A 24,813-nucleotide genomic window follows, 5' to 3' on the forward strand; every position below is an offset into this window, starting at 1 on the left:
TGCCGGCCAGCCATGCATTCAATCTTTTTAAAAGGCTAATGTTAACTTAATCAATGTTCAAATATAGAAATTAATCAGTAAGCAGAAAACATGCATAATTTAATATTTGCATGCTGCTGGAAGCCTTCTTGAAAGCCCAAAAATCCTACCTGTGGAAAAATTCCAACCAGTCAATACTGAAGAAATGTCTGGGAGTATAATTTGTAGCTTAGCAGTGATGCAGCAGTAGAAAAAGCAGTGGGTTTATGTATGTGCATAAATAAAAGTACACAGTATTGTATTTTATGCTTCCTACGCAAAACTCATTGATTTAAATTTGCACTAAAGGTATGTGAGCATCACAGGTTTGACTCCTAGAGGGTAGTAGGTACGCGTATTCTAATAATTTTCAATCATACGAATAGCAATGCATTCGTCCAGAAATAGACCTCTCAATGAATCTATCATGCAAAAACAGTATTTAAAACAAGCATTGGAAATGCAATAGGTCTCGCAGCATTAGAGTTAGTGCTTTTAGAATTGTTTATGGGTTTTTTTGTAAATCTTTAGCATTTTTGTTTCCTGTAGCCAATGCTAAAGAATTAAAAAAAAAAGCCATAAACATTTCTAAAAGCTCTAACTCAAATGCTCCGAGACCTATTGCACTGTGTGAGGGTGAGGGAGTGAGGGTGAGTGAGGGTGAGGGTGAGTGAGGGTGAGTGAGGGGTTGAGGGTGAGTGAGGGTGAGGGGTTGAGGGTGAGTGAGAGTGAGGGTGAGTGAGGGTGAGTGAGGGTGAGGGTGAGTGAGGGTGAGTGAGGGTGAGGGTGAGTTAGGGTGAGGGTGAGTGAGGGTGAGTGAGGGTGAGGGTGAGTGAGGGTGAGGGTGAGTTAGGGTGAGGGGTTGAGGGTGAGTGAGAGTAGTTGAGGCTGAGTGAGAGTGAGGGTGAGTGAGGGGTTGAGGGTGAAGGTTTGAGGGTGAGGGTGAGGGGTTGAGGGTGAGTGGGGGTGAGGGGTTGAGGGAGGGTGAGTGTGGGTGAGGGTGGGTGAGGGTGAGTGAGGGTGAGGAGTTGAGGGTGAGTGAGGGTGAGGGTGAGTGAGTGTGAGGGGTTGAGGGTGAGTGAGGGTGAGGGTGAGTGAGGGTGAGGCTGAGGTGTTGAGGGTGAGTGAGGGTGAGTGAGTGAGAGGTTGAGGGTGAAGGGTTGAGGGTGTGAGGGTGAGGGGTTGAGGGTGAGTGAGGGTGGAGGGTGAGGGGGTGAGGGTGGAGGGTGAGGGGGTGAGGGTGGGGGGGTGAGGGGGTGAGGGGGTGAGGGTGAGGGGGTGAGGGTGTGGGGTGAGAGTGAGGGGGTGAGGGTTAGGGGGTGACTGCATAGTCACATCATCTCAAAAAAGCAAATCCCCTTAAGAAATGCAGAATGAAATAGAACGTGAAGCATCCATGTGCCTCAGTTTCTTTGGTTTCAAATGGACTGGTAAGTAGGGAGACAGAAGCAGCGTGTTCGTGTTCCTATTGTGAGCCAACACATAATGAGCACAGTGCAGTGTGCTGAGGACAATAACGTGCTTGGCGCTATTAGAAGAAAACAATTAGTGATTATCAGTTAAAATTACAGCCATACGTCACCTGCAGGCTCGTGCCTTAGTAAATCTGTAAAGGAGCTCAGGCGGCTTACGCGCCCACTGCGGAGATATGCAGCTTGCAGGTCATAAACTTGAACACTATACTGTTATAATTTCTTTTAAAATGCTAACCTGCCCGGACTGTCGTTCTGTAAAAGTGTCCTCTCCCCATGCTGGAGGATCATGAACATCACTCGAACCACAGGATAATTAACAGAGGGCAAGGAAATTGTAAACACTTGGTAAAGGCATTTAAATTAGTATGTACTGTACAGTGCTTTAAAGTATAGACTCTAAAATCTACTACTATTATTGCTACATTTATTAGGCGTTTGTAAATGAAATAAATGGATACCATTCTTATTTTTGTTGGAAGTGTGCAAAAGCATAAACGAGCCACTAGTGCTGCAGCGACTCCCGATACTGATCATGTTATCTGAGCGAGGAGCTGAGCGAACTGATTTTCCTCATGAAAAATGCAATGGCCCATAATGCTAAGAGTGACACTTTGCATCTGTTGGAAAGGCCAGGATGCAGGGTGGGAATGAAAGAAAAGCATCAGCTCGTGCATAAAACATGAAAACAGTGAGCTGGGGCCGTAAAGGGAAATGCTACAATTAGTGCTGTGTATGAAAATAAATTCCTTGGGCATTCAATGACAATGGTGGAGATATAATTAACAATGTTCGCATCGGCCTGAGGTATTTAACGGGTACCTCTTAATACTGGGAACGCAGTTGGCACCAGTGGAAAGATCTGACTCGAGCAGCAACTGGGAAGTATTGTCTAGGGCTGTGCGCCAGGATTCCAGGAATGTAATGAAGGTTTCCAGCAGGCAGGCGGGTTTCTACTGGCATGACATGTATATTAATGCCCTGGCTGCTACAAATAAAATCATGAGAGCAGGTTTTTTGTTCCCTTTATCAGTGCACACTTCAGGCAGCAAATGTGGGCAGAAAACACTTGAAGTGTTAGAGCAGCAGGACTGACAAGTAAACAAAAGCACAAAAGTCATGTTACAAATGAACATAGGTGGCTTTAAAGGAGGTTTTGTTTAAGCAGCCTAGGGGCCTTTGCCGTGTCAGACGTGAACAAATGCCTGGCATGTTTCCTTTGAAAAGGCCCATGCGATCTGAACAAAAACTGCCGCGATGGCCTTATCATGCGGGGACTGTGCACGGAGGCACAAAGGGGGGGGGGGGGGGGGTACGGGGCAGGCTGAAGAGATCTCTGAGCATCACTAACAGGAGCGAACAGCAGCAGCCCTCGCCGCAGGAGCAGCTGCTGCCCGCTCTAATCACATACCCAGAGTACACGTTTAAACAAGATATTTCTGAATGTGCCTGTAGTGGAAGTTCTTTTTCCTCCAAGTCCCAGTCCATGGTGGAATGTGGTTGAAAAAAAGCGAAAGAGAAAGCAGGGTAACCTGACCCAGGAGGGGGGAGGAGGGAGGAGAAATGCGTCTCGGCCGGAGCAGGGGGCGGAGCAGGGAGAGCGGGCTTTAGCACGGCGTCAAGGAGGCGAAAGACACCGGCCGATCAGCAGCGCGGAGCCGGTAACCGAAGGGGCAAGGTAAACGCAAGCTGAAAATACAAAGCATTAATGCAGGCGAGTGTCTCACTTGAAATAACTTTAAAACACCACTAATCCAAGCTGGTTACTCGTGCCAGAATCTATCAATGAATTTTGCCTGCAGCTGCCACAAATGAAAGTTTTAATATAAAACGTGTGGAACAGTGTTCAGGACACAAAGTTGATAGCGCAGCCAGAGGGGTGTTGCGAGAACCAAAAAGCTGGGCAAACCTGCTGAGAAGAAAAAAAGGAACTAAAAACTTGAATGAAAAGCTGACCATGGAGCAGAGAGAGGCAAAACGTAATGAGGCACTGCAATCAGTTTTTGATCAGGAAACGGATGGAAAAAGCAGAACGGAAAAGAAAACAGCCCTAAACAAGACGGAGGGAAGAGAGGGGAGGGGGGGGAGGAGAAATGCGACACGGCGGGAAGGGGAGGGGGCGGGGCGGGTAAAATAAACAAACAAGACGGAGGGAAGAGAGGGAAGAGAGGGGAGAGGGGAGGAGAAATGCGACACGGCGGGAAGGGGAGGGGGCGGAGCGGGTAAAACAAGACGGACGTGCACGCGCTTTTAAGCTCAATGCGCATGCGCATTGAGCTTAAAAGTCACGGGCACTGCAAGGAATCGCCACGATTCCTTGCAGTGGATAAAGAGTGGATAAGCCCCCATAGTCTCGCTTGCTCGATGCGCATGCGCATCGACAGGCGAGACCTAAAAAACTCTAGAGAGGAATGGGCAAGAGGATAGAGGGTTAGGAGTGCGGTATAACTACTATGGTAGAAATATTTACATTGTAGAATATCGCCATAGGAGTTAAAAGGGTAAGTTCAGGCCCTCTCCTATGTCCTTGTTCTCTTGGTTCGGTAACCCCAATTTAGAGGCAAACCGGAGTTTGTACCCAAATCGAGATTAGAATTTGTGCGAAATTACAGCACAGGCCTACCCGGTTTTGTGGGCAAAAAATAGGAACATCTGGCGAAATTTGTGTGGTGAAAAGCACAATATTCTGGCTTTCAAACTTCGGAACGGGAAAAACATGCAGTATTTCTCCAGCACAGGGAAAACCAAATCCTGCAGTGTTAATGATTTTCTGTGGGTAATTACTGGGTGATTTTGTTCAGTCTTATTACAAACTAAATTACATATGCACTTTGATGTTAAAATCCAGAACTTTAAAAATTAGACTTTGGCTACAAAGATGTTGCTGATGAAAACCGAAACTATGGAATAAACAAATTACAGTAATTTAAGTGCTATTGCATTAAAGGCACTTTTATCCTGGCAAAAACGTGACAAATAATTAAGCATGAAGCAGCACGAAGACGCATGTCTGTTGTGATATGTTGATGATGTTAAAAATTTCAAACAAAGCCGTGCATTGCCAGTTCAGCTCCTGCACTGTTTAAGATATTTATTAACAGAACCACTGGAACATTTCACGGCATAACTAGCACATTTTAAAGGCTATTAGTATTTTCAACAACGCTTTAATGGTTTAATGCAAAGTTGTTTCTACTTTCTTGCTCAAACTGCCCATCTCAATGTGCTTGTAGGGTCCTTGGTGTCCTGGTATATTGAATAGGTTGTGTTGGATGCCAAAAAAGAGAATTCTTCACTACCTTGTGGCCCTAGAGGCTTTGGAGTGAACCAGAATGTATTGACACTGGGGAACTTTCAGCTTTGACACCGCAATACCAACTTCAAATGGGGTTGCCAGAGTTTCCCCCTCTGACATACACAGGCAATGCCACTTCCTTCTTAAGAAAAATGGCTGCTACTACTTTCTCAAAGTAGTGGTGTATTCAAACACGAAGGAGGCCATGCCTGCCCAGAACTATTGTGCAGTTCCTTCAACCCAAAAACTAGCATAGGATGACACTAGCCAGATGAGGAAGGGGTAGTCAAAGAGGGCATCCCATTGATGATAGAGAGTGGGGAATCAAGGCAAGGTTTCCCCTCTTAGGGCACACCAAAGAGGTGCCACGTAGGCACTCTTATTCGGAGGCGGCCCCTCACTCCTTTTGGGACAAACGGAAAATGACAGGGATGTCACAGCTGCTCATTCATGGTCTTAAAGATTTTCGTCCCCAAATGTTTTTGATTTTAAACTACAATAAAGGTAAGATACATTGAACAATAATTTATGCCCAGAGACTGGCAGCGCAGAGGGCCTCTAACACCATTAATGTGCAGAGGCTGGTTGCAGAGCACTGCTCACTTCACCATTTGCTACACTCAGCGAGTTCGCCCATGTATCCCACTGTCCATCGTATACTTCTTGTATATTCTGTTGCTGTATATTTGTGTCTACTCCATGCCTTGGCTCGACCTAATGAATTCAATCTCCCTGTCTCTGCCAGGATTGTTATACAGGGTGCACAGGATCACACCGTGTGGGCATGCAGCGGGTTACACAGCACATTTCAACCGCTGGATGGGAAATTCAGAAGGGGGCATAGAGACTATAAAGAACAATAGGGAGGTTTATGGGGCATGGTATTGATGGTATGTGCTCGTGATCACACTTTTTTCGGCACGCGGGGTCGCAAATTTTTCGTAACATGTGGGGTGTACAGAGATGTGAAGGGCACTCAATAGTAGACGTGATTATCGATGAGTTACCATCCTGGGGTAGGAATGTTTTGTAGGTTGGGTAGATGTAGTGCTTTTATTGTTAAAGCACTACGGATGGAGCTCCCCAGACCGCCTGTGGGAGAAAAATATATATATTATATCCATGTGTGTATTGATACTGTAATCAATTATATACTGTTACTATGTATTTTTGCTTACTCCATGAAATTGTATTTACTATATATGTTATATATGCACTACATAAAATTCAATATAATAAACAACGCATTCCTGGGCTTGCTTGCAAAGGCACACATTGCAATGGAGCATATTCATTCATTCAAGAACTGCTTCTTTGATGACTTTGCATGGATGGGTGCCCTTTCATTAGCGCACCCCATATATACCATGTACCTACTTCCCAACCTCATTTCAGCTTTACCTATGCACCTCTTGTATTCCATGACAAACTTCCCAGTCCAGTCTCTTGTCTCTCTCCACATGTTCCCCTCCACAGCTTCTCCATTTTTTGACCGAAGCCCAATACCACAGCCTCACCTCCTGCTTTCTACCCTACGCAGCTTCTGCTTCCCAAAGTACCAGCCACACACTATCTTCAGAGGGAAAGACAGGGCTCTGTGCTTCTGCCGCCTACTATTTTACCCTATCCGCATACAAAGGTATGTTAGAATGATACTACATTCAGCTAAAATACTCCCAAAGACGGATTCTATATATAAAAACTGAATACTTTATAAAGAAATTGAAAATGACAATTGTTTTAGGGCTTGTATTTTTATATGTACATTTACAAAGAATGAACAGTGAAATAATCACAGATAAGCAGCAATGGAGAGAACACAGAAACAGTATAATCTCTATATATAATGGATACAACTCGATCTTTTTTCCAAGAGATCAGGGGCCTGATGTACAAAGCAATTGTGCAGTTGCAAAGCCTGTGATTTGCAAAATTACAGGGTTTGCGACTGCAAACAGATATTTGTTACGTACTATAGCTATTTTGTGATTTGGTAACAGGTTACCGAGTTGCAAAATGGGTTTAGAAACCAATAACTCTGCCATTTGGAACAGGCTGTGGTTAGGGCATCCCTTCCAAATAGGGATTCGTTAAGGGATGTATCAATCTTTTACAACTGTAATTCAGTCGCAAAACATTGAAAACGTACCGGCTCCCTAGTTGTGGTGGTAACACATTTGCAAAAGGGAAGAGGGTCCTGGAGCTCCTTCCCCTTTGTGATTGTAAAAAAAAACTTTGTTGGGGGAGTAGGCAGTGGTTACAAAAAAATACTCTATTTTCTTTTTAATTGCAGTTTAGTTTCCTTACAAGTAAATGACCTGCATTTAAAAAATAATGTTTTCTTTATGAAAATGCAATGACAGACATGGTGGTCTGCTGAACCCAGCAAGCGACCATCACTGTGATGAAATCCAGTCGGCTGGAGTCACATGTCACGACCTACGTCATGAATACTGATGAGCTAGGTAGGACTGCGACCCGAACCGGTTTAGGATTTTATGGACTAAACTATTTGTACTTAGGTCAGTTCATACACTGCTAATGCATTCGCAAAAAACTGGTAAATAATTTAGGACCACTTTTTGCATACGGAAATTTCGTACATCAGACCCCACGTCTTCTTTTTCCCTAAAAGTAGCAACAAGGAAGGAAAGTAATGCAATTGTACACAATAAAAGCAGCAAAACAAAACACAACTTTAAAAAAATATAAAATTGCTTGGCCTGAAATCCCATTTCTACCTACTGTACTGCTGGTTAGGGACACAGAAGCTCTGAATCTTTCATTCTGCCCATAACTTTATGCCAATGTTTTGTGCTGGCTATATTTACAGGGCGGGTTAAAGCAAAGCTTTCCAGTCAACACACAAGAGCATCATTCGATGATTAAATATATGGTGGTGTCAGCACTACGAACGCAGAGTTTGCAAAAAGAAACTAACAGATGCAATGCTTCTTCTGTTACTACAAAAGGGAATAAAGAAGACTGAAAGTGCACTAGAATTTTTTGTCCTGCATAGTTACATGGGGGGTTGCAAAAAGATACCAGAAACTCAATCCAACGGTCACCTGGACACTTCAGGGTTGAGTGTCCAAGTCTTGTTCTAAAGCAAAATCTGTTGACTGGTGACATCTAGTGGGTTACGTAGCCAAGAACTGGAACACAATAGAAATAAATTGACCATAAACAGAAGCTGTAGACTCTAAACAGTATCCCTGGAATTTCCAAAGAAATTTGTGGGTTAGTGGGCTTGAAGAGGATTCTAATTTCAGTAGCCTCCCTATAAGCCCCCTTTCCACAAGCTCGGTGCAAGTCAATGAGCATCTGATGGGCCCCTGCCTTAGGCCTGCCTAAACAGTGAGCATGGTCTCCATCCTAAATCTGACACTGTGCAAAAGATGATGCACAAATCCAAGAGACTTATAGGCGAAGGAAGACAATTTCAGTCAGAACAACTGCACTTTCTGGAAAATGTTTAAAATTTACTCGGAGGGGTGGTCAAAATATTTCCTCAAGTCTTTTTCGGGAAGTGCATTGATGAACTTCAGAGGTGCTGCTGAGGGATGACAGCAGATTCTCCAAAACGGATTAAAATCTCCAGATTATGGTGAAGGACACATTTTAAGACAAAATATGGTGCTGTGCTTCAGTCTCACTATATACGCAAGCTGCTCAAATAGGGGAAACATGGAATCGCTACTGTGCAGACGTGCTGCAACCATGAGCACAGCATTAGTAAAAACTCTTGGTTCAGAATTGAGTCTGAAAGGCCGAATGACAAATTCATAATGTGCTCCTTCACAACCTCAAAGCAAAGGAAAAGTCTTTGGCTACCATATATCAGGATGTAGAAGTAGACATCTTGTAAATCCGGTGAGACTAGCCAAATTTGCATCTCCAGAATTTGGGGGATCTGTGCAAGGATGATTAGATTCACAAAGAGGGAATGCTTCTGTCCTAGCTGCGAACTAGGAAGAACCAGCAATAGTTCCTCTTGCTGAAATCTTTCAGTGGCACATGCCACATATTGCCACTGTGAGAAAGGTATTCAGGTATTTCTTTAATGGAAGGGGGGAATGTGAAGAGGGAAAGGCAGAGATTTCCAGATGAATTGAAGGGAATACCTAAAATGTATTCCCCTAACAACTACTGGTTGGTGGGTTTCTGCCTCCGATTATGCAGAACAAAGACACTGAAGTGTGGCGGAACGAGACAGCCCCTAGAAAAAGGATTTGGTGTGGATCGTCATTTGTAATTCAGTCTATCTCACTTATGGTCCACAGGACAGTCAAGTAAAGATAGAAGCATTGGATTAAAGACTATTTCGCATTTAAGGCTAGTCAAAGCAGGCAAACACATTTGTGTAGCTATGGCTTAGGTTGTGGAGGTGATGGTCAGCAATCCAGGAAAGCGGTGTGTTTACTCACTAGCAGGGATTCCTCATACTCCAAATTCACAAAGAAAGAATGGATACTTATCTCGTAGCTTCCATCAGAATACAATATCAGCGACCTTGCAGAGAGGCAGAAGAGAAAGGAATGCTACATATTTTCTGCCTTAATTCTATCAAACAGTAGCATACAATTTCCTAGTTGCCATATGTATCAGACAATTGTGCAGGTACCTAAAACAAGCTAAGTGACCCTCAGTGTCAAATGCCTCAAAGTAGCACTAAAAGCATCAAGTCACTCGTGCTTTTCAGTACATGAGCAATTTCGGGGATGTTTGAAAGGGAGCAGGGGATGCTGAAAATGTCTACTAGGTACTTTTAGGAAATTGTCGGAAATGTGATTGGATAATCCATGAAATAAACGACTGTGTTAGAGGGGAGCATCAACAACTAGCATTAGTGGCTACTTATTCAACATTTTAGGGCCATATTTAAACAATTAATTACCAGAATTACATTATCTTGACACCACATATAAAACATTCTGTTATATAACATTATATGTAAGGTAAACATTAACACATTTGTTGTTCATTAACATATTTTAACGCAAATGCTTTTTATCACTACCGATGGGGGTACAATCGCTTTATATTAAACACATTCAATGTTTTTCTTAACTGTCGAAAACAAATTAAAACAAAACATTTTTCAATTGTTAATGTGGAACAGGTGGTAATGGCCAGTTGCAAGGAAAGGTAGCCCATAGGTGGGTCTCAACAATAATAGAAGGTGGTGCAGTCACAGCTTTTCTTTCTGGCATCAAATTCTACCAGGATCAACTATTTCAAGGCCATTAATAAAAGAGAAGTTAAACAGTCAAGAGATGCAAACCTTTTCTGGCATAGCTCTGAACTAGCAAAGACATACGTTCACCAAATACTGCTCCTTCCATACAAACATGAGATGTCGTTCAGAAAATGTTCCTTCAAAAGTTACAACTGTGAACTAAAAAAGGCTTCTACTTAAAAACGGAATAACCTGAAATAAACAAACATTTTAAAAAAGGTAATCTGGTCTATACGGTTTGCCTACCCCAGGTACCTTACAAGGAATGTTTTGAACCCAGAGACTGATGGAGCCAAAATGTGGGTGTTTAGACCCTGAAGTGGTAGGTAGACTGTGTAAGAGGCCATTCAAAAGATAATAAGAGTCATCTTGGTCACCTAGCGTAGTTTAATCTGGTCAATTGTTGTTAACACAAATGTCTGTATTTCAAGTGCCCTAATTCAAAAGTTTGCCCTTCATGTGATAGTCGGGGAAACAGTCTGCACTTCATAGAGGTGCCAACTGAGCAGATAGTGACTTTCCTGAAATCACATCACATGCCAGTGGAGTAATGCAACTTGATTAAAGAAATTGTGGGTCGGAGTGCGGATTACTTATAAATGCCACCATCCTATTTCTTTTGATGATCGAAACATGCAACAGGTGACATTTGCACCATTGTCATTTGCCTTTTCTGTAAAATTAAGACTACATTGTGTTTTTTCCCTTTTAAAATTCTACCCTTTAACTCAGATAAGAATGATGACTGTTTTATCCTACAAAATTGTATACGTCTAACTAGAGGGATGCTCAGCATGATGCCCCTACCATCGATTGTCCTGCTTTCATTACAAGGTTAAAACATGATTGGCAAAAGCCGCCAACCACATGTAAAAATGAACTCACATTCCAAGCAGATACTGAGTTATTAAAAAGGCATCTCCAAGCATGCTTGAGACCTATTGTTCTATTTTACTTAAACTTGTGTTCCTTTTTCCAGGTTTGGGGCCACAACACGCTTGCTGCATCCTATTGCTTCTTCTACAGCTGATAATAAGGAGTCTTTTCACTGAAATACATAATCAAGTAGGGTGGTTAAGAATCTCCTACATAAAGTGCTTACAGAGCTCTTAGGGTAAGGAGCATCACAGGGATCATTAACACGGTTTAGTGGAACCAAGGAAATAAAGCCAGGGAATGGCATAAGACTGGTCAGTTCATAGAGGGAACGCCAAATAAACATGTGCCTAGATCCCGGGCTCCCAGCCACAGAAAAGGAAAGACACTTGGGTATAAAATGAACTCTGGTAATTTAACCCTGTCCAAATTTGCACTGCACGCAACACATCAAAGATCTTCCTTTTTCTTGCTGCAGTCGATGCAAACACGGACAGGGTGGTCCCAGCCGCGGGAAGGCACAGGCCGGCTGTCCTGGGAACACATTTTGCAAAAGCCCTGGCCACAGGCCCGACAGTGGTGCTTTGACATCTTGGGCGTGAAGCTCTTCTTACAGTGGTGGCAGTGGGAGATCTGTTCATCTGACACCCAGTAGCTTGGTCTGGCAGCCGCCTTGACAAATCCTGCAAGAGAGAAGTAGTGTGGGCGCATGAATTGTGCAACTGGTTTGTGACTAATGTAACATATGGCTCTGAAAATAATTTCAAACCAAATGGTTTGTGTTACTGAATGGCATAGTTCAATTATTTGCAGAAACAATCCTGTATACTCAAGATACACATAAAAATACCACTATAAAGGAAACAAAAGCAAAAAACTCCATTCAAATGGAACTAGCAATTGAACACGATCAGTTAAACGAAGTGCAAATCCAAATGTTACTAAAGTATATGAAAACATTTTATAGAAGCACTTCTGATTATATCACGAGTTGGTGTGGAGAAATGTGTTTTAGAACATTTAAATCCTGTCTTTGCATATAGACAGTATTGCTCTTCTGTAGTTCTCCAGATCCTTCCCAAGTTCCATTCCTGCTTCAGACATCTTTTAAAAAGGCCATTCTTCTCATGTACACTCTTGCCTGGGAGGAGGAATGGAGCTGATCCATTATTGTCTCAGTGACTACTGCAGGATATTAAACAAAGTTTCTTGAAACGAGTGCTGGTGATTCATGTCTGTCAATACAATTCTATAAAGGACTCAGAGCAAATTAAACAGAGGCAGAGTTACCTCGCCTGCAGAAGGGAAATGGATAGGCAGATCTTATTTTCAATAAATTGCAATAAAAGCAGTGAGGGTGTATTTTCACACCCAGGTCCCATCAAGGACATCATGATGAGCAAGGCAAAGGTGGGAACGAATAACATAGATGAGTAAAGAAACGTTTTCTACGTAAGAAAGTAAAACCAGGCCCGGGTTGGACATTACAAAAGTGTACATATGCAATGGGACGCCCACCTTTATGTAGAGAGGGCTCATCAAATAAGATTGGTGATTAATGTGAAATAGAACCTCACTCAATAGCTTCCTTGCCTCAAGTACAAGATTACAAGTTGTGTCAATCAAGGTATGAGCAATCTATCTGTCGGATGAAAAGGTAAACTTGGGGAAAAACCACTCTGTCTACCATAGAAGTGATCATCTTGGAAGAGGTGTGGCGCAGCGGCCAGGGTGCCGGACTCCGGACCACAGGGTTCACGGTTCGATCCCCGGTGCCAGCGGCAGGTCAGCCCCGCACCATGTGACTCTGGGCAATAGCTCACTTAATCTTCCCGAGGGTCCCCAGCGCCAGTAAACCACTTCGGAGGTAGATGTGCGCTTTACAAATTCGAGTTTACTATTATTATTTGGAGGATAGTTCCTAACCTTACATTTATTTTTATTTCATGTATATACATATATTTTACACAGGCAGTGATTGCACCTGTTTAGGTATGATTAGCTCTGACTTGCCAAAGAAAAGGCATTTTTTGTTTTCTTAAGCTCTTGGGGCACAGTTCAATGACTGCATAAAACTATTCAATAAAACATGTTCAGCCTATTTGGGTTAGGCAAAGCAAGTTTCATGCAGATCCGTCAATATGGGCAAAAAAGGGGGTGAGGAGTGACAGTAAAAAAAATCCCCCCCAACAAAAACAACTTTAACTCTAATAGGTTCCTTTATTCTCCAATACAGAAAAGTGGCTAAATGGAATAACACCTAACTTAGCATGAATGTAGAACATTATGCCAGAAGGTGCCTTTGTTTGGTTTGGTGTAAATCCGTTCAGTAGTTTGAGAAATTAATGCTTACACTTTTTCTGTTGGGCCCGGAAAGGGTTCAAAGACAGAACTAGCTGTCACATTAATTCACTGAGCGTTTGTCGATACACAAAAGTCACAAAGGAATCACACATTAATTAAAAAATAAATAAAGGCAAACCAATGGAGGAGGAAGCTTTTTCGACCATCGTCCATAGTAGATTAACAAATCCACCTCAATCTGATTGGCGAGCTGGAAAAAATAACAAGCTTTGGCAAAGTCAATGGGTTTCACATTTGGGACCTTCAATGGTTTTAGGGAAAAGAAAAGCTTTTGATGCAGCCCATAGCATTATTGCATGTCTACAAAAATTTGAGTCTATTTTTTTCTTTTTACTTACCGATCCATGTAGGATTGGTAACGAAAAGAGAAAAAAAATGTGCAAAAGCGGTTTTGTTTTTTAATACTGGTGGGGGGAGCCACAAGGGATTAAGCAACAAAGGGGAAGTGGGTGGAACAACATAAGGGTGTGCAGAAACAACACAGGATAGTGGAGAAAGCAACACAGAGGCATGGTGGAGGGTTTAAATTGAGTAGGGGGAAGCAACACGGGGTGTAGATCGGGAGAAGCAGCACAGGCCCAAGGTGGGAGAAGCAACACATAAGCACTGGTGGAGGAACCATCTAGGGCAGACATCTTCAAACTGTGGGGCGTGACCCCTAGGAGGGTCGTGGAGTTCTAGGAAGGGGGTCGCAGATTCCCAGCTTTACTTGTCCCTGCAAAAAGACAGCTGGGATCGCTAATTGAGATTATCAGCTGCTTGCCTGAATGAAAGGCAAATGCGCCTCATCAGTCAATCTGCAAGTGATGCTTGGGAGCAGTTCTGTTTCTTTGTGAAGACAGAAGGTGTGTTTTATTGAGTAGAAGTGCTAAGAGTTTAACAACTGGGCTGGGAAGTTTTTGCTTTATATTTTAATGCATTTACACAGCCCTTAGTGCCCCTAAAGAGGTATTGAAGGGACAGTTATGTAAAAAGAGAAAACTGCATTGCATATACTCCGGGATTATTAAAACCTACATTTTTAAAGCATAATTTTATCTTAAAACTACTTGCACGTTTTGCAGCATTCTATCTTCCCATGTATGTAATGTAAGTATAAAAAATTGACTTACATATTCACATTGCTTTCCGTCACAGGCTGTGACTTCATACCACTAAAAATACACATCACTATTCTCCACTGCACCAATCAAGATTTAAGTCAATGGTTCTCTGTTTACACACAGACCTCTGCAGTGCATTAACTATTTGAAATGTTATAATGTACTACAGTGCATTTCCCACTGAGCAATAACTTTTTTATATTTATTTTTTTACGCTGCCCATTATTTTATATGTAGATACCTGAAGGTGAAGACCTTAAATGTACAGAATATTTTGGGCTCATGTATGAGAGACTTGCATCGCCAAAGCATCACTTTTTTTGATGCTTTGGCAGCGTAAGAATCTCAATCATACCTATGAGGCGGTGCAAAATCACCCAGCATGGCTTTGCATTGCCTCATAGGTATGGAGTTAGACATAGCAGTGCAAGTTACTGCATTGCCGTACTCTGCATCAAGGAGGTGTTCCTTGGGCTTTGCATGGGGTTCCCAAGCAAAGCCCAAGGATTTTGATGCTGCCCCCTATTTACAAAATCATGTAAATCTGGGGAAGCTCCAAAAACGGATGCCTCACTAGTAGAAGCTTAACGTGGAGAAATGTTTTCATTTCTCCTCGTTTTTCATCTTTCCATGTGTGCTGCATTCTGCTGCTCACATAGAAATAGGAAAACGTCCCAATCCTGCTACGTTGGTGCTAGGCAGCAATTTGTGATGGGAAAAGGACTGGAATCACTATATTTCATAAGAAGGTCAGAAAGGAAAAAAACACGGGAAACATGCCAAAGGATGCCAGGTCGAACAGGGGCATTTATGTTTGTTGATGAGAACATGTTTCTAAAAAAACTTTGTCAGAGGGGGTCCTTATGCCTAAAAAGGTTTGACAAGGGGGTCTCGACATCAGGAAGTTTGAAGACCACTGATCTAGGGTGATGTGGAGCTGGAGGATAGACAGCACACAGGACAGAAGGCAATCATGGAATGAGAAAGAAGCACAAGGGTTAGAGAGCTACAATGAAACACGGCAAAGGTGGAGAAGAGAAGCACACAAGGGAGGCGGCAGAAAAATATGTTTACTCTTGTGGAATGTATACACAAAAAGAAAAAAGTAGCGCTTGAATAAGTGAGCAGTGGAAGAAATTGTAATGCGTCCTAGCTTCAAATACAGGAAAAGGAAGGAAATCCTGCACATCTAACAAATAAGAAACAAGCAAATGAGAATCGTAAGGAAGCCAATCAAAAGAAAGCAATAGGCGGGCTCTAAGACCACTGTAAGATAATGATTTATGTTGCAAAAGATAGTGCATACATTGTCTTAGACGTGACTTAGACCAAAAAAGGACATGAGGGAAAAAGAGCCTACTTTGGCCACCAGGCCCTGAAAGGACTTCTGTGGATTTCAAAAAAAAAGTTGACAATGCCTAGATCATGTGGACCCTCCTGGAGTCTCAAGATTTAAAAATCCAGCACTGGATGCAAGTGTTTGACCACCCTTGACAGTTGGGTCTTTGCAGCCAAGTCTCATTGTGCACGCCCTTTGGCCAAGTTTAAGAGAGGATTTGACAAACGAGGTGGGTTGTGCACAGGGCCTAGGCAAATGCCAGGCCCTGTAGCGAAGTCACATGGCATTTGGCCTTTGGCCAGGTGCAGCAGGAGTTAGCCACCCACAGTGGGTTAAGGGTAAAAATTGTTGCAATCTTAGTTACACCGTAAGGAAAGTTGTATTTATGATGCTTGTCTTTTAAGGTGCGAATTGCAAAATGTAGAACTAGGTAGATATTGTTTTTCCTATTTTGGTGGCTAAAGAAATATTTTGTGTGCATAATTGTGCTGTAGTGTGAGAGCATGCTCACAGCATTACGGCATATTTCCTTAATCCTAATTGCATATGATAAATCGAGGTATAACAAAATAAAACAGAGGTGGGGGAAAAGTGAATCTCATTTGCAAAAGCAGTAAATCTCGTATACAATATTTTGCTCACCAAGAGGGTACTCTACGGCCGAAGACACTACGTCCAAAGTGCCTTGTGCTACTTCTGTCACTTTGCGAGCAAACAAATCCACACCTTCTTCTGAGGGTGACTCTGCTACAAACAAAAGAATGAAATAAGAAACTTCTGAAAATATCCACATTTCTAAATTTTACTCAATTGAAAGTATCAAGAATAAAATTGACAACGTTTTCTTTAAACATTGCAATACCTAAACTACCTAAATAGGTACATTACAGGAAAAATAACTATTTTTGGAAGAAACCTGTAACCAACAGAAAGAAAAAAACAAGCATTGGCTTAGCCAATAGGTCTCGCCTTTGGGATTGTATAGGTGTTTAGCCAGAGCTATTGGTTTTGTCAAGCTATGCTGTAGAGCATTGCGGCTGCTGTACAGCATGTTGAAAAGTCATATTAAAAAAGTGTTATAAGCATTTTTGTTGCCTTCCATGTAAGCAAGACGACATTACGTACAGCAGACCAACCCTATTAAAAAATGAATATAAAAAATGCCTTCTAGTTTACTGTTCGTGCAATGCTGGCAATTTCTTCGTGCCTGTTCTTATACTTGTAAACACCAATCATTATGTTAAAAAACAGCAATTTATCAGGAGACAAAGCCTGACATTTGATCTCTCTTTTGAAGCGATTCAGACAATTCTACCAACCATTAATGAATATGGAGTTACCTCATCCACAGCAGGATCCAGCAAAGAAAAAACTGGATACGTCATTAGAAACTAAAATGGCCCCAGCGCTCCTCAGGGCACTGCCTTTCGACTAGAACCACGAGTAGAACAGCAAGCTGGAGCCTCACACAACAGTCTCAGCGAGGCATCCCCACCTTTGTCCACAGTGGCAAGGATCAAAGTGACCCATTCCAACCCAAACATGTTTTGTATTAACAACCAGCAGAGGTGTGCTGCATACACTTTCGAATCAACAAACGGACCCCATTTTCGATCCCCTTACATGATGGCCCTTCTACGGCTCTCCACTCCCAGAGCACATTTGATAAAGACAACACATGACCCTGAGGTAACCAGGTTCAGAACATTTAAAAAAACGTGGTTGTTCAATGATGCAAGACTTCTGAAGAAAGCTTCATATGAACTAATTGACGACTCTAACAGCGACATTGTTGAAAACTGTAGGAATGGGAGGTGCCTGGCCATTAGTACATTCTGTATGGCGGCGGGGTGGCCGGGCCGCACCTCTTTGTGCATGTAGTGCAGGGGCCAAGAGCGGTCCAATTTTAATACAGAGCAACAATGGTACGTTGAACATGCCATACTGGGGTAAGAGGAACGGTATTGTGTGTATGGATTTGCGCTAAGAATCCGTATGAGGCTTTGAGATATTTCGTGGACGGTGGTTTACTTTATAACATGAGCCGACATCCTGATAAGGAAAGTATGCACAATGCGCGCCCCTGCTCGCTCCGGAGCTCCCTGGGTCAGGGGAGTTAACGTGAAAAAAAAAGGCGGGACATGCTGCCTTTTTCGGCCATTTGCGGGCTTTTGTTACTGAAAGGTAGGCGCAAAGGCCAATAGAATATGTGGGAGTTAACTAACTCCCATGGAAAAGTTTAGGAACAGTGTGGCGTGCTCACAAGAATGCTCCCATAGAGCAGCGCATGCGCCCTGCACTAGGCTAGACCTAAAAAGCAGGAAATGGGACTCTCTGTACAGGTTACACCATCTTTTTGTAGGACTGGAGCTGTTCAAATGTATACAGCAGAGTCATTTTGGAGGTAATATTGAGCAAGGATCTGTGAAGATCTATGGTATTAGTCACTGGTGAACAGTATACAATGTTTATGAATACAGAGTACAGAAATTGCTACTTACCTAGTAAGCTTCAGTTTGTAGCATGTACTGCTGTGGATTCAAAAGTCATCTAGTGGTGGGCTTGGACCTTTGCAAGATCTTTTTCTTTGAAGAAGTCTCTTGAGCCACAAGATGCGGTATGACTCCTCCTTTTGATGTATGCTGCGCATGGGTACCAGCTCCATTTTAAACTGTTTTCATACAGAGGGTGAAAGTATGCATGGATGTAGTTAAGGTGCGTGAACCACAATGAAAGGTATGCAAAAGACAAAGGCTTCCATAGAAGAGGTTGGGCGCATGTGAATCTACAACACTACAATCTATGAACAGATGTTTGCACGGTATGTAGCATTTTACGTTTATAGCATGTTTGGCGATAGATACGCATGCTTAACACAGACTAAAGCAGTGTCCTACAGAAGCAGTGGCTAGAGTGTTGATGATGCAGTTGTCTGGACTAAGGTCCTTAACACCATCCAGCCTACCATGTCCAGTTATTGGGCTAAGATGCCCACACAGTATTGCTTGGTAAAGCTGTGGGATGTTGGCCAGGTGGCAGATTTACAAATATACGCTTGTAGGATGTTTCTTAGGAAGGCGGTGGTTGTTCCTTTTTCGGGGTTGGAATGCACCACTGGCAGAGCAGGTACAGCCCTATTCACTTTATGAAAGCAGTTTTGGATAAATGTGACTATCTGTCTAGCTACGACTGCCTTGGAGATGGGATAACCATTCTGAGGCTTCACGAAGGGGACAAACAGCTGATCCAATTTACAGAGTGGCTTGGTCCAATCTATGTAGCACAGAAGAGCTCTTTTGACATCCAGTGTGTGCAGTGCCCTCTCCGTAACAGAATTTGGTTGAGGGACGAAGACTGGGAGCTCTATGGTTTGGTTAAGGTGGAAGGGTGATACCAGCTTAGGGAGGAACTTAGGGTTCCTTCTTTGAATAATCCTGTCCTTGTACACCTGGATAAAGGTTTCCTGTACAATACGTATTTGCAGTTCAGTAACACACCTAAGCAAAATAATGGCCACCTAGGAGGCCACCTTCCATGCAAGGAAATGAAGGGGGCATGATTGCATAGTTTCATAAGGTAGTTCCATGATCCTGGTGCAGACTACACAGAGATTTCACGCAGGAGGCACTCTAGAGAGCATAACTCTCTTCAGACCCTCCACAAAGGCCTTAACAACTGGAATTCTGAAGATGGATGAGTTTTCCCTGTTCTGTATGCAGACTGGAACTGCAGCCAAGTGTAGGTCAATACAGGTGTAGGCGAGGCCAGCTTTTAACAAATGCATAAGATCGGTGATAATGTCATGTACAGCTGGCTTTAACACGTTAAAGTTGTAGGAAATGTAATAGTCAACCTTTTCCATTCTGCCATATAATAAGCTCATGTTGAGTGCCGTCGAGCTTCCTTTCAGATGGACATACATTCCTGGGGAAGGTTACATTAACCAAATTCTAGGACCTCAGGTGCCACATCGCAGGGTTGAGCTGTCCAGTTTCTGGATGCCTTAATCAACCTTGCCTCTCAGTGAGATTGTTTGGCCTGAGCAGGAGTCTTTTTTGGGGGTCTGACAGACATTTCCAGGAGGGAGGAGTTCCACGACTGTCTTGCACAGGTTGCGGCTACAAGTATGAAATTAACTGATATTTGTCTCAGTTTCCTTACTACACAGGGAAGAAGTAAGAGAGGCGGAAAAACATAGGTAAATATCCCTGACCAGTTAATCTATATTGTATTGCTCATGTGCTGTGGGTGTGGTTACAAGAAGGTGAAGTTTGAGCATTTTATGTTCTGTGGTGTGACAAACACGTCTATCTGTGGGGTGCCCCATTACTGGAAGTACCTGTGTATGACCTGGGAGTGGGGTTCCCACTGGTGGACTCACTGGTCCGTCCTGTTGAGCAGGTATGGGTAGTTGTTGTCCACAGCAAGGAGATGCTCCGTCATGAGGTGAATGTTGTGACAGAGTGCCCAATGCTAAATCCTTTGGGCTAAATGAGACAGGAGAAGTGTGTGCCACCCTGCTTCTATAGATAGTACACAGAAGTCATTGTGTCTGTCTTGATGAGAACTTCTTTGTCCGTAATGAAAGGTAAGACGGCTTTCAGAGCTAAGTATATTCCCTTAACAGTCATGTTGTTGAGATGCATGCCCCACCCTTTGAGAGAGGCATCTGTGGAGATTGTCACTAGTCGCACTGGGCCTGCGAAAGGCCTGCTGTGCTGTTGCACTTCTGCAGAGAGCAGTGCACCCTACCATGTACCAACACTAGATCTTCCTAGTGACCCTCTGCTTAGGACCACTGAACAGTAAGAAACTCCTGGAGGGGTTCAAGTGAAGACTTGTATGTGAAACAATGGTGGTGCAGGAGGTCATGATTTCTAGAAGCCCATGAGAAGTCTGCACTGTGCTAAAAGAGACAGAAGCTACTGAATAGCTGTGCCTCTTCATTGATTGGGATAAGCCTTCCCTGTGGCTGAATCCAATCCAGGCTCTAGGAAAGGTTGGATTTGCAGAGAATGCAGGTAGGACTTGGTAGTATTTATTGTAAACCCTAAGCTGTGAGCAGGGACACCTCGGACTGAGTGTGTGCAAGACACTGCAGCTTGCTGCTGCTCTTGATCAGCCAACAGTGGAGGTAGGGAAATACATGTTATGTTATGTTATGTTAAAGGTATTTGGTACCGCGCACGATCACCAATTGGTTTCTTGGCGCTCAAAGACAGGTGGAAAGAGGACACAGGGGAGTAGAAGCAGCTAGTCGTGAGCAAGATGGAACAAGTAGGTTTTCAGGAGTTTGCGGAAAGTAGTATAGTCAGGTGTAAGCCGAATTGAGAGGGGAAAAGAGTTCCAGGTAGACGGGGCGAGAAAGGAAAAACAAGCACCACCGTGTTTCTTACGTTTGAACCTGGGAGTGATCAAGAGGTTGTGAGCAGAAGATCTAAGATGTCGAGAGGGGACGTGGGGGTGCAAGCAGAGAGAGATAAAGGCAGGGGCAGAGGCAGATAGAGATTTGAAAACTGTGCATCCCATTTTGAAGATGCAATGGTGCGCAACTGGGAGCCAGTGTAGTTTTTTCAACATCGGCGTGACATGGTGGTGTTTGGGCTGTTGAAAAATTAGTCTGGCTGCCTGGTTTTGCACCAGTTGGAACCGATGAAGATGGTATGCGGGAATCCCCACGTACAGACAGTTGGCATAGTCAATACGTGAGGTGACCAGGGCCATGATGACAAGGGTGAGAGCCTCTGATGATAAGAACCTTCGGATCCTCCCGATTCTGCGAAGGTGAAAGAAGCAGGCCGAGGTAACAGCGTTGATGTGGGGCTGCATCGAAAGGTCACTAGAGATAATGACTCCTAAACTCTTCACAGAGTTGACAGGACAGGGGGGGACCGAGGTCTAGGGGCCAGAAGTTAGGGGTCCAAGGGTGCGAAAGCCCACCGATCAGAACCAACTCTGTCTTGCTAGGGTTGAGCTTCAGCTGACTCAAGTTCATCCACTCGTAGATGGTGAGCATTATTGATTGGAAGTTGGAGCAAGAGAGAGGGAGGGGTCGATGGGAAAGATGAGTTGCAGATTATCTGCATAGTTAAAGATGGTAACAGAGGAGTGACGGAGAGAGGCAAGAAGGGGCTGCATATAAAGGTTAAACCAAAGAGGGGACAAGGCAGAACCCTGGGGAATACCACAGGAAAGTGAGATTTGGGGAGCAGAGAAGGTGGACAGTTGTACCGATTGGGAGCGACGTTGGAGGAAGGACACAATACAAGACAGGACCAGGCATGTGATGCCCGCATTTCTGACACGGTCGATCAGGATGTCATGATCGACCGTGTCAAAAGCGGCCGAGAGATCTAATAGCACCAGGGCCTGGGCCAAGTTCTTATCAGCCCCCTGTCTCAGCGCATCCATGACCGCAACCACCACTGCCTCCGTGGAGTGGGCCGGTCTGAAACCTGCCGGTTAGTCGTCAAGGAAATGAGTTTCCTCGATGAAGGCGCTCAGGCAACGGGTGACGTAAGTCTCCAAGACCTTCCACAAATAGCGGAGAAGGGAGATAGGTCGTTAGTTACCTAAGACCGCATGGTCAGAACATAAATGCCCTCCCTTCAGAAAATGTGCACCCACCACTGCTAGGCACTATCTTAACACCCTTGGAGCTGCCCCGCCAAAAAGTACTTTAACTGGTAATGTTGCCCATTTACCACAAAGTGAAGGTACAGTCGATGAGTAGGGTGATTGGGGATATGGAAATAGGCGTCCTTGAGATTGAGTGCGGTCATGAAATCTCTATTTTGGAGGAGAGGGATAAAATCCTGCAGAGTTGTCATATAAGAATGTTGGAAGAGTATATGATTGAGGGGCATCAGATAGAGGATGGGCCTGAGAGAGCTGTCCCTTTGGGGTATGAGAAAGTTGAGTGAGTAGACGCCGCTCCCTTGGTGCTGGGGGCGCAACCTCTCTCTGGTGTGCTTTTGTAGGAGTGCATGCACTTCTTCTTGAAGGAGAGAGAGGTGTTCTTTTTAAGGTCGTTTGTACGGGGTGAGATGTTTGGAGTGGCTTTGTGTAGGTGAAGGTAATAGCTGTGTTGGACCATAGCTAAGATCTTGTTGGACGTGAGGAAGGTGGGCAAGTCACTATTTGGAGGTGGCAGCTCCTTTGCGGGAGCCACCTTTGCCCCTACCTCTTGCTGGTAGAAGGACTGCTGCTTTTGGTAAGTGTGTGGTTGCTCACACAAGGTAGGCTTTGATCTCGCTCTGGTCTGCTGTTTCCAAAAGGAGCCAATATATGTGGTGGTCTAGAGCGTCCCAGTGGACTGTTGTGTTCATACTCTTCTTGATTTTTTCCAGCATCTCATCACCCTGGGGCCAGAAAAGGCAAGAAAGTCCTCTTCTTCCTGAGGGACATGCATGTGCAGCTTGTGAAATGCTGTGCCACTCTGTATCACCTCTTGTGAAGTCATGCGGTCACCTGTGGGTGAGGCACTTGCTGGGTAGTGGTCTAGGTCAGGGTCACATGGAGGATCCATGTTGTAGCCATCCCAGGGATCATTAGTGGGGCCTTGCCCTGAAGGCTAGGCGTGAGGGTCAAAGGAGCCATAAGGGTTACCTGACAACGCGTACGAAAATGGGACCCCACTGGTGACTGGTAGAGGCACTTGGGGTGGAGGGGATAGACGTGGCAAAGTTGGGGGAGACTGGGGTGGCATTTGAAGTAGAGGCAGGCTGTGTGGCAGAGACGGAGGGCTGGTGGCTCTGTCCTCGGTGTACTTGTGACCCGGGCATGACCTTCGTCTTTGGCACAAGCTTAGTTTACCTCATCTCCTTGTTGTTGGATTCGCTCGAAGACAATGTCTGCAAGAAGTGTATTGGTTGCGAGGCCAAGAGACCAGAGGGGATGTCTTCGCAACGCTGTTCGATGGCTAGGGGACCTTTTTCCCGGAAGACATCTGGGTTGTCCAAGGTGCTTTCCTCGTAGATCTTCCTGTGTGCCCAGGCTGCCCCTTCAGTGCATCAGAGTCTTTCTTGGATTTGAAGGCAAGGCACGATGGACAGGATGAGTCAAGTGACAGGCACAGATTGCATACCACATGGTGGTCTGCTGGAGGAATAGTGGGAGCAGGGGTAATGTTGAAAGTGTCAATTTTCTCACCCACGCAGAATTCCCTGTTGAATAAGGCCTGGGAGTGGATCTGTGCCCCAAGAGATGCACAAGGCCCTCCATGCCCTACGGTGTCAAAGAGGGCCTTCGCTGCTTGATGGTGTTCTCCTGTCAGGAAGGAGAAGTACAGGAAGTCAAAACAGACAAGTAAGTGATGAAAGTAATCACGTAGGGCCGACTAGAATGTATTAATGACACAACAAACTCTGAGCCCACTCAGTACAATTCCAAACCCGATGTCAGGAAAAAATTATCCAACATAGAATCGGTACCCATGTGGAATGCAAACTAAGAGGAGGCATCACACCACATCTCGTGACCCGAGAGATTTCTTTAAAGGAAAACAACTTGCAAACATCTAAGCCCAACACTACACAACAGAAGTAGCTAAGTATGTGTAACTACAGCAACACATGCTATGAACATTATATTGATCCTAATCATTAACAAACTATTCTCTCTGATGTTCATAAACAATTGCATACTTAACCTACAGGTAAGCAGAGGACGGATTAGATAATGCAGTCATGCAAACAATCTTCTCAGGGAGGCCTGCTTTACTACGGTAACCACTCTGGGTTCAGCATCAATGCAGTCATGCCTAGCAAAGGTATGCACTGATCTCCAAAGGGTGGCTATGGAAATGCTTTGCATTAGCACATCTTGCAATACCAAGCCGGTTATCACTCGATGGAACGAGCCTTCAGCTTACCCAGCAGTTGCCTATTGGCCCTCTGGTAACGGGCATTCATTTAGGAGACTAGGATATGTGTTATGAATTGTTTTGAGGAAGAAAGTCCTGTTGGAACTGTCTCATGTTTATAAAACAGCAGTTTACTTTGTGTATGCAGTTATTTCGGTCTAATTAGTGCCACTAAGGTCCGCTGACATCTAGAATGTGAAAGGACCGCTTTGCTGCAAAGGATGACTATGCGAAGAAAGTTGGA

At 44.0% G+C, this 24,813-nt stretch overlaps 1 protein-coding gene across 4 annotated transcripts in view; it reads right to left on the reverse strand.

The window, feature by feature from the left end:
• Positions 1-6,523: 6,523 nt before the first annotated feature.
• The window catches only part of LOC147690379 (zinc finger FYVE domain-containing protein 1-like), a 152,554-nt gene continuing 134,264 nt past the window's right edge, over positions 6,524-24,813 (reverse strand). For 2 of the 4 annotated variants that reach the window (XM_086938020.1, XM_086938017.1), the window contains exons 10-11: positions 16,349-16,453; positions 6,524-11,583 (exon numbers count right to left, since the gene is read on the reverse strand). In XM_086938020.1, coding sequence (XP_086794146.1) covers positions 11,351-11,583; positions 16,349-16,453 — 338 coding nt within the window. In that variant the 3' untranslated portion in view covers positions 6,524-11,350. The remainder of the gene's footprint in view (positions 11,584-16,348; positions 16,454-24,813) is intronic. The other 2 variants (XM_086938019.1, XM_086938018.1) reach the window with 1 other exon arrangement.

The sequence above is a fragment of the Lissotriton vulgaris genome, chromosome 9, assembly GCF_964263255.1.
Source record: "Lissotriton vulgaris chromosome 9, aLisVul1.2, whole genome shotgun sequence".
In the NCBI taxonomy this organism is placed as follows: domain Eukaryota; kingdom Metazoa; phylum Chordata; class Amphibia; order Caudata; family Salamandridae; genus Lissotriton; species Lissotriton vulgaris.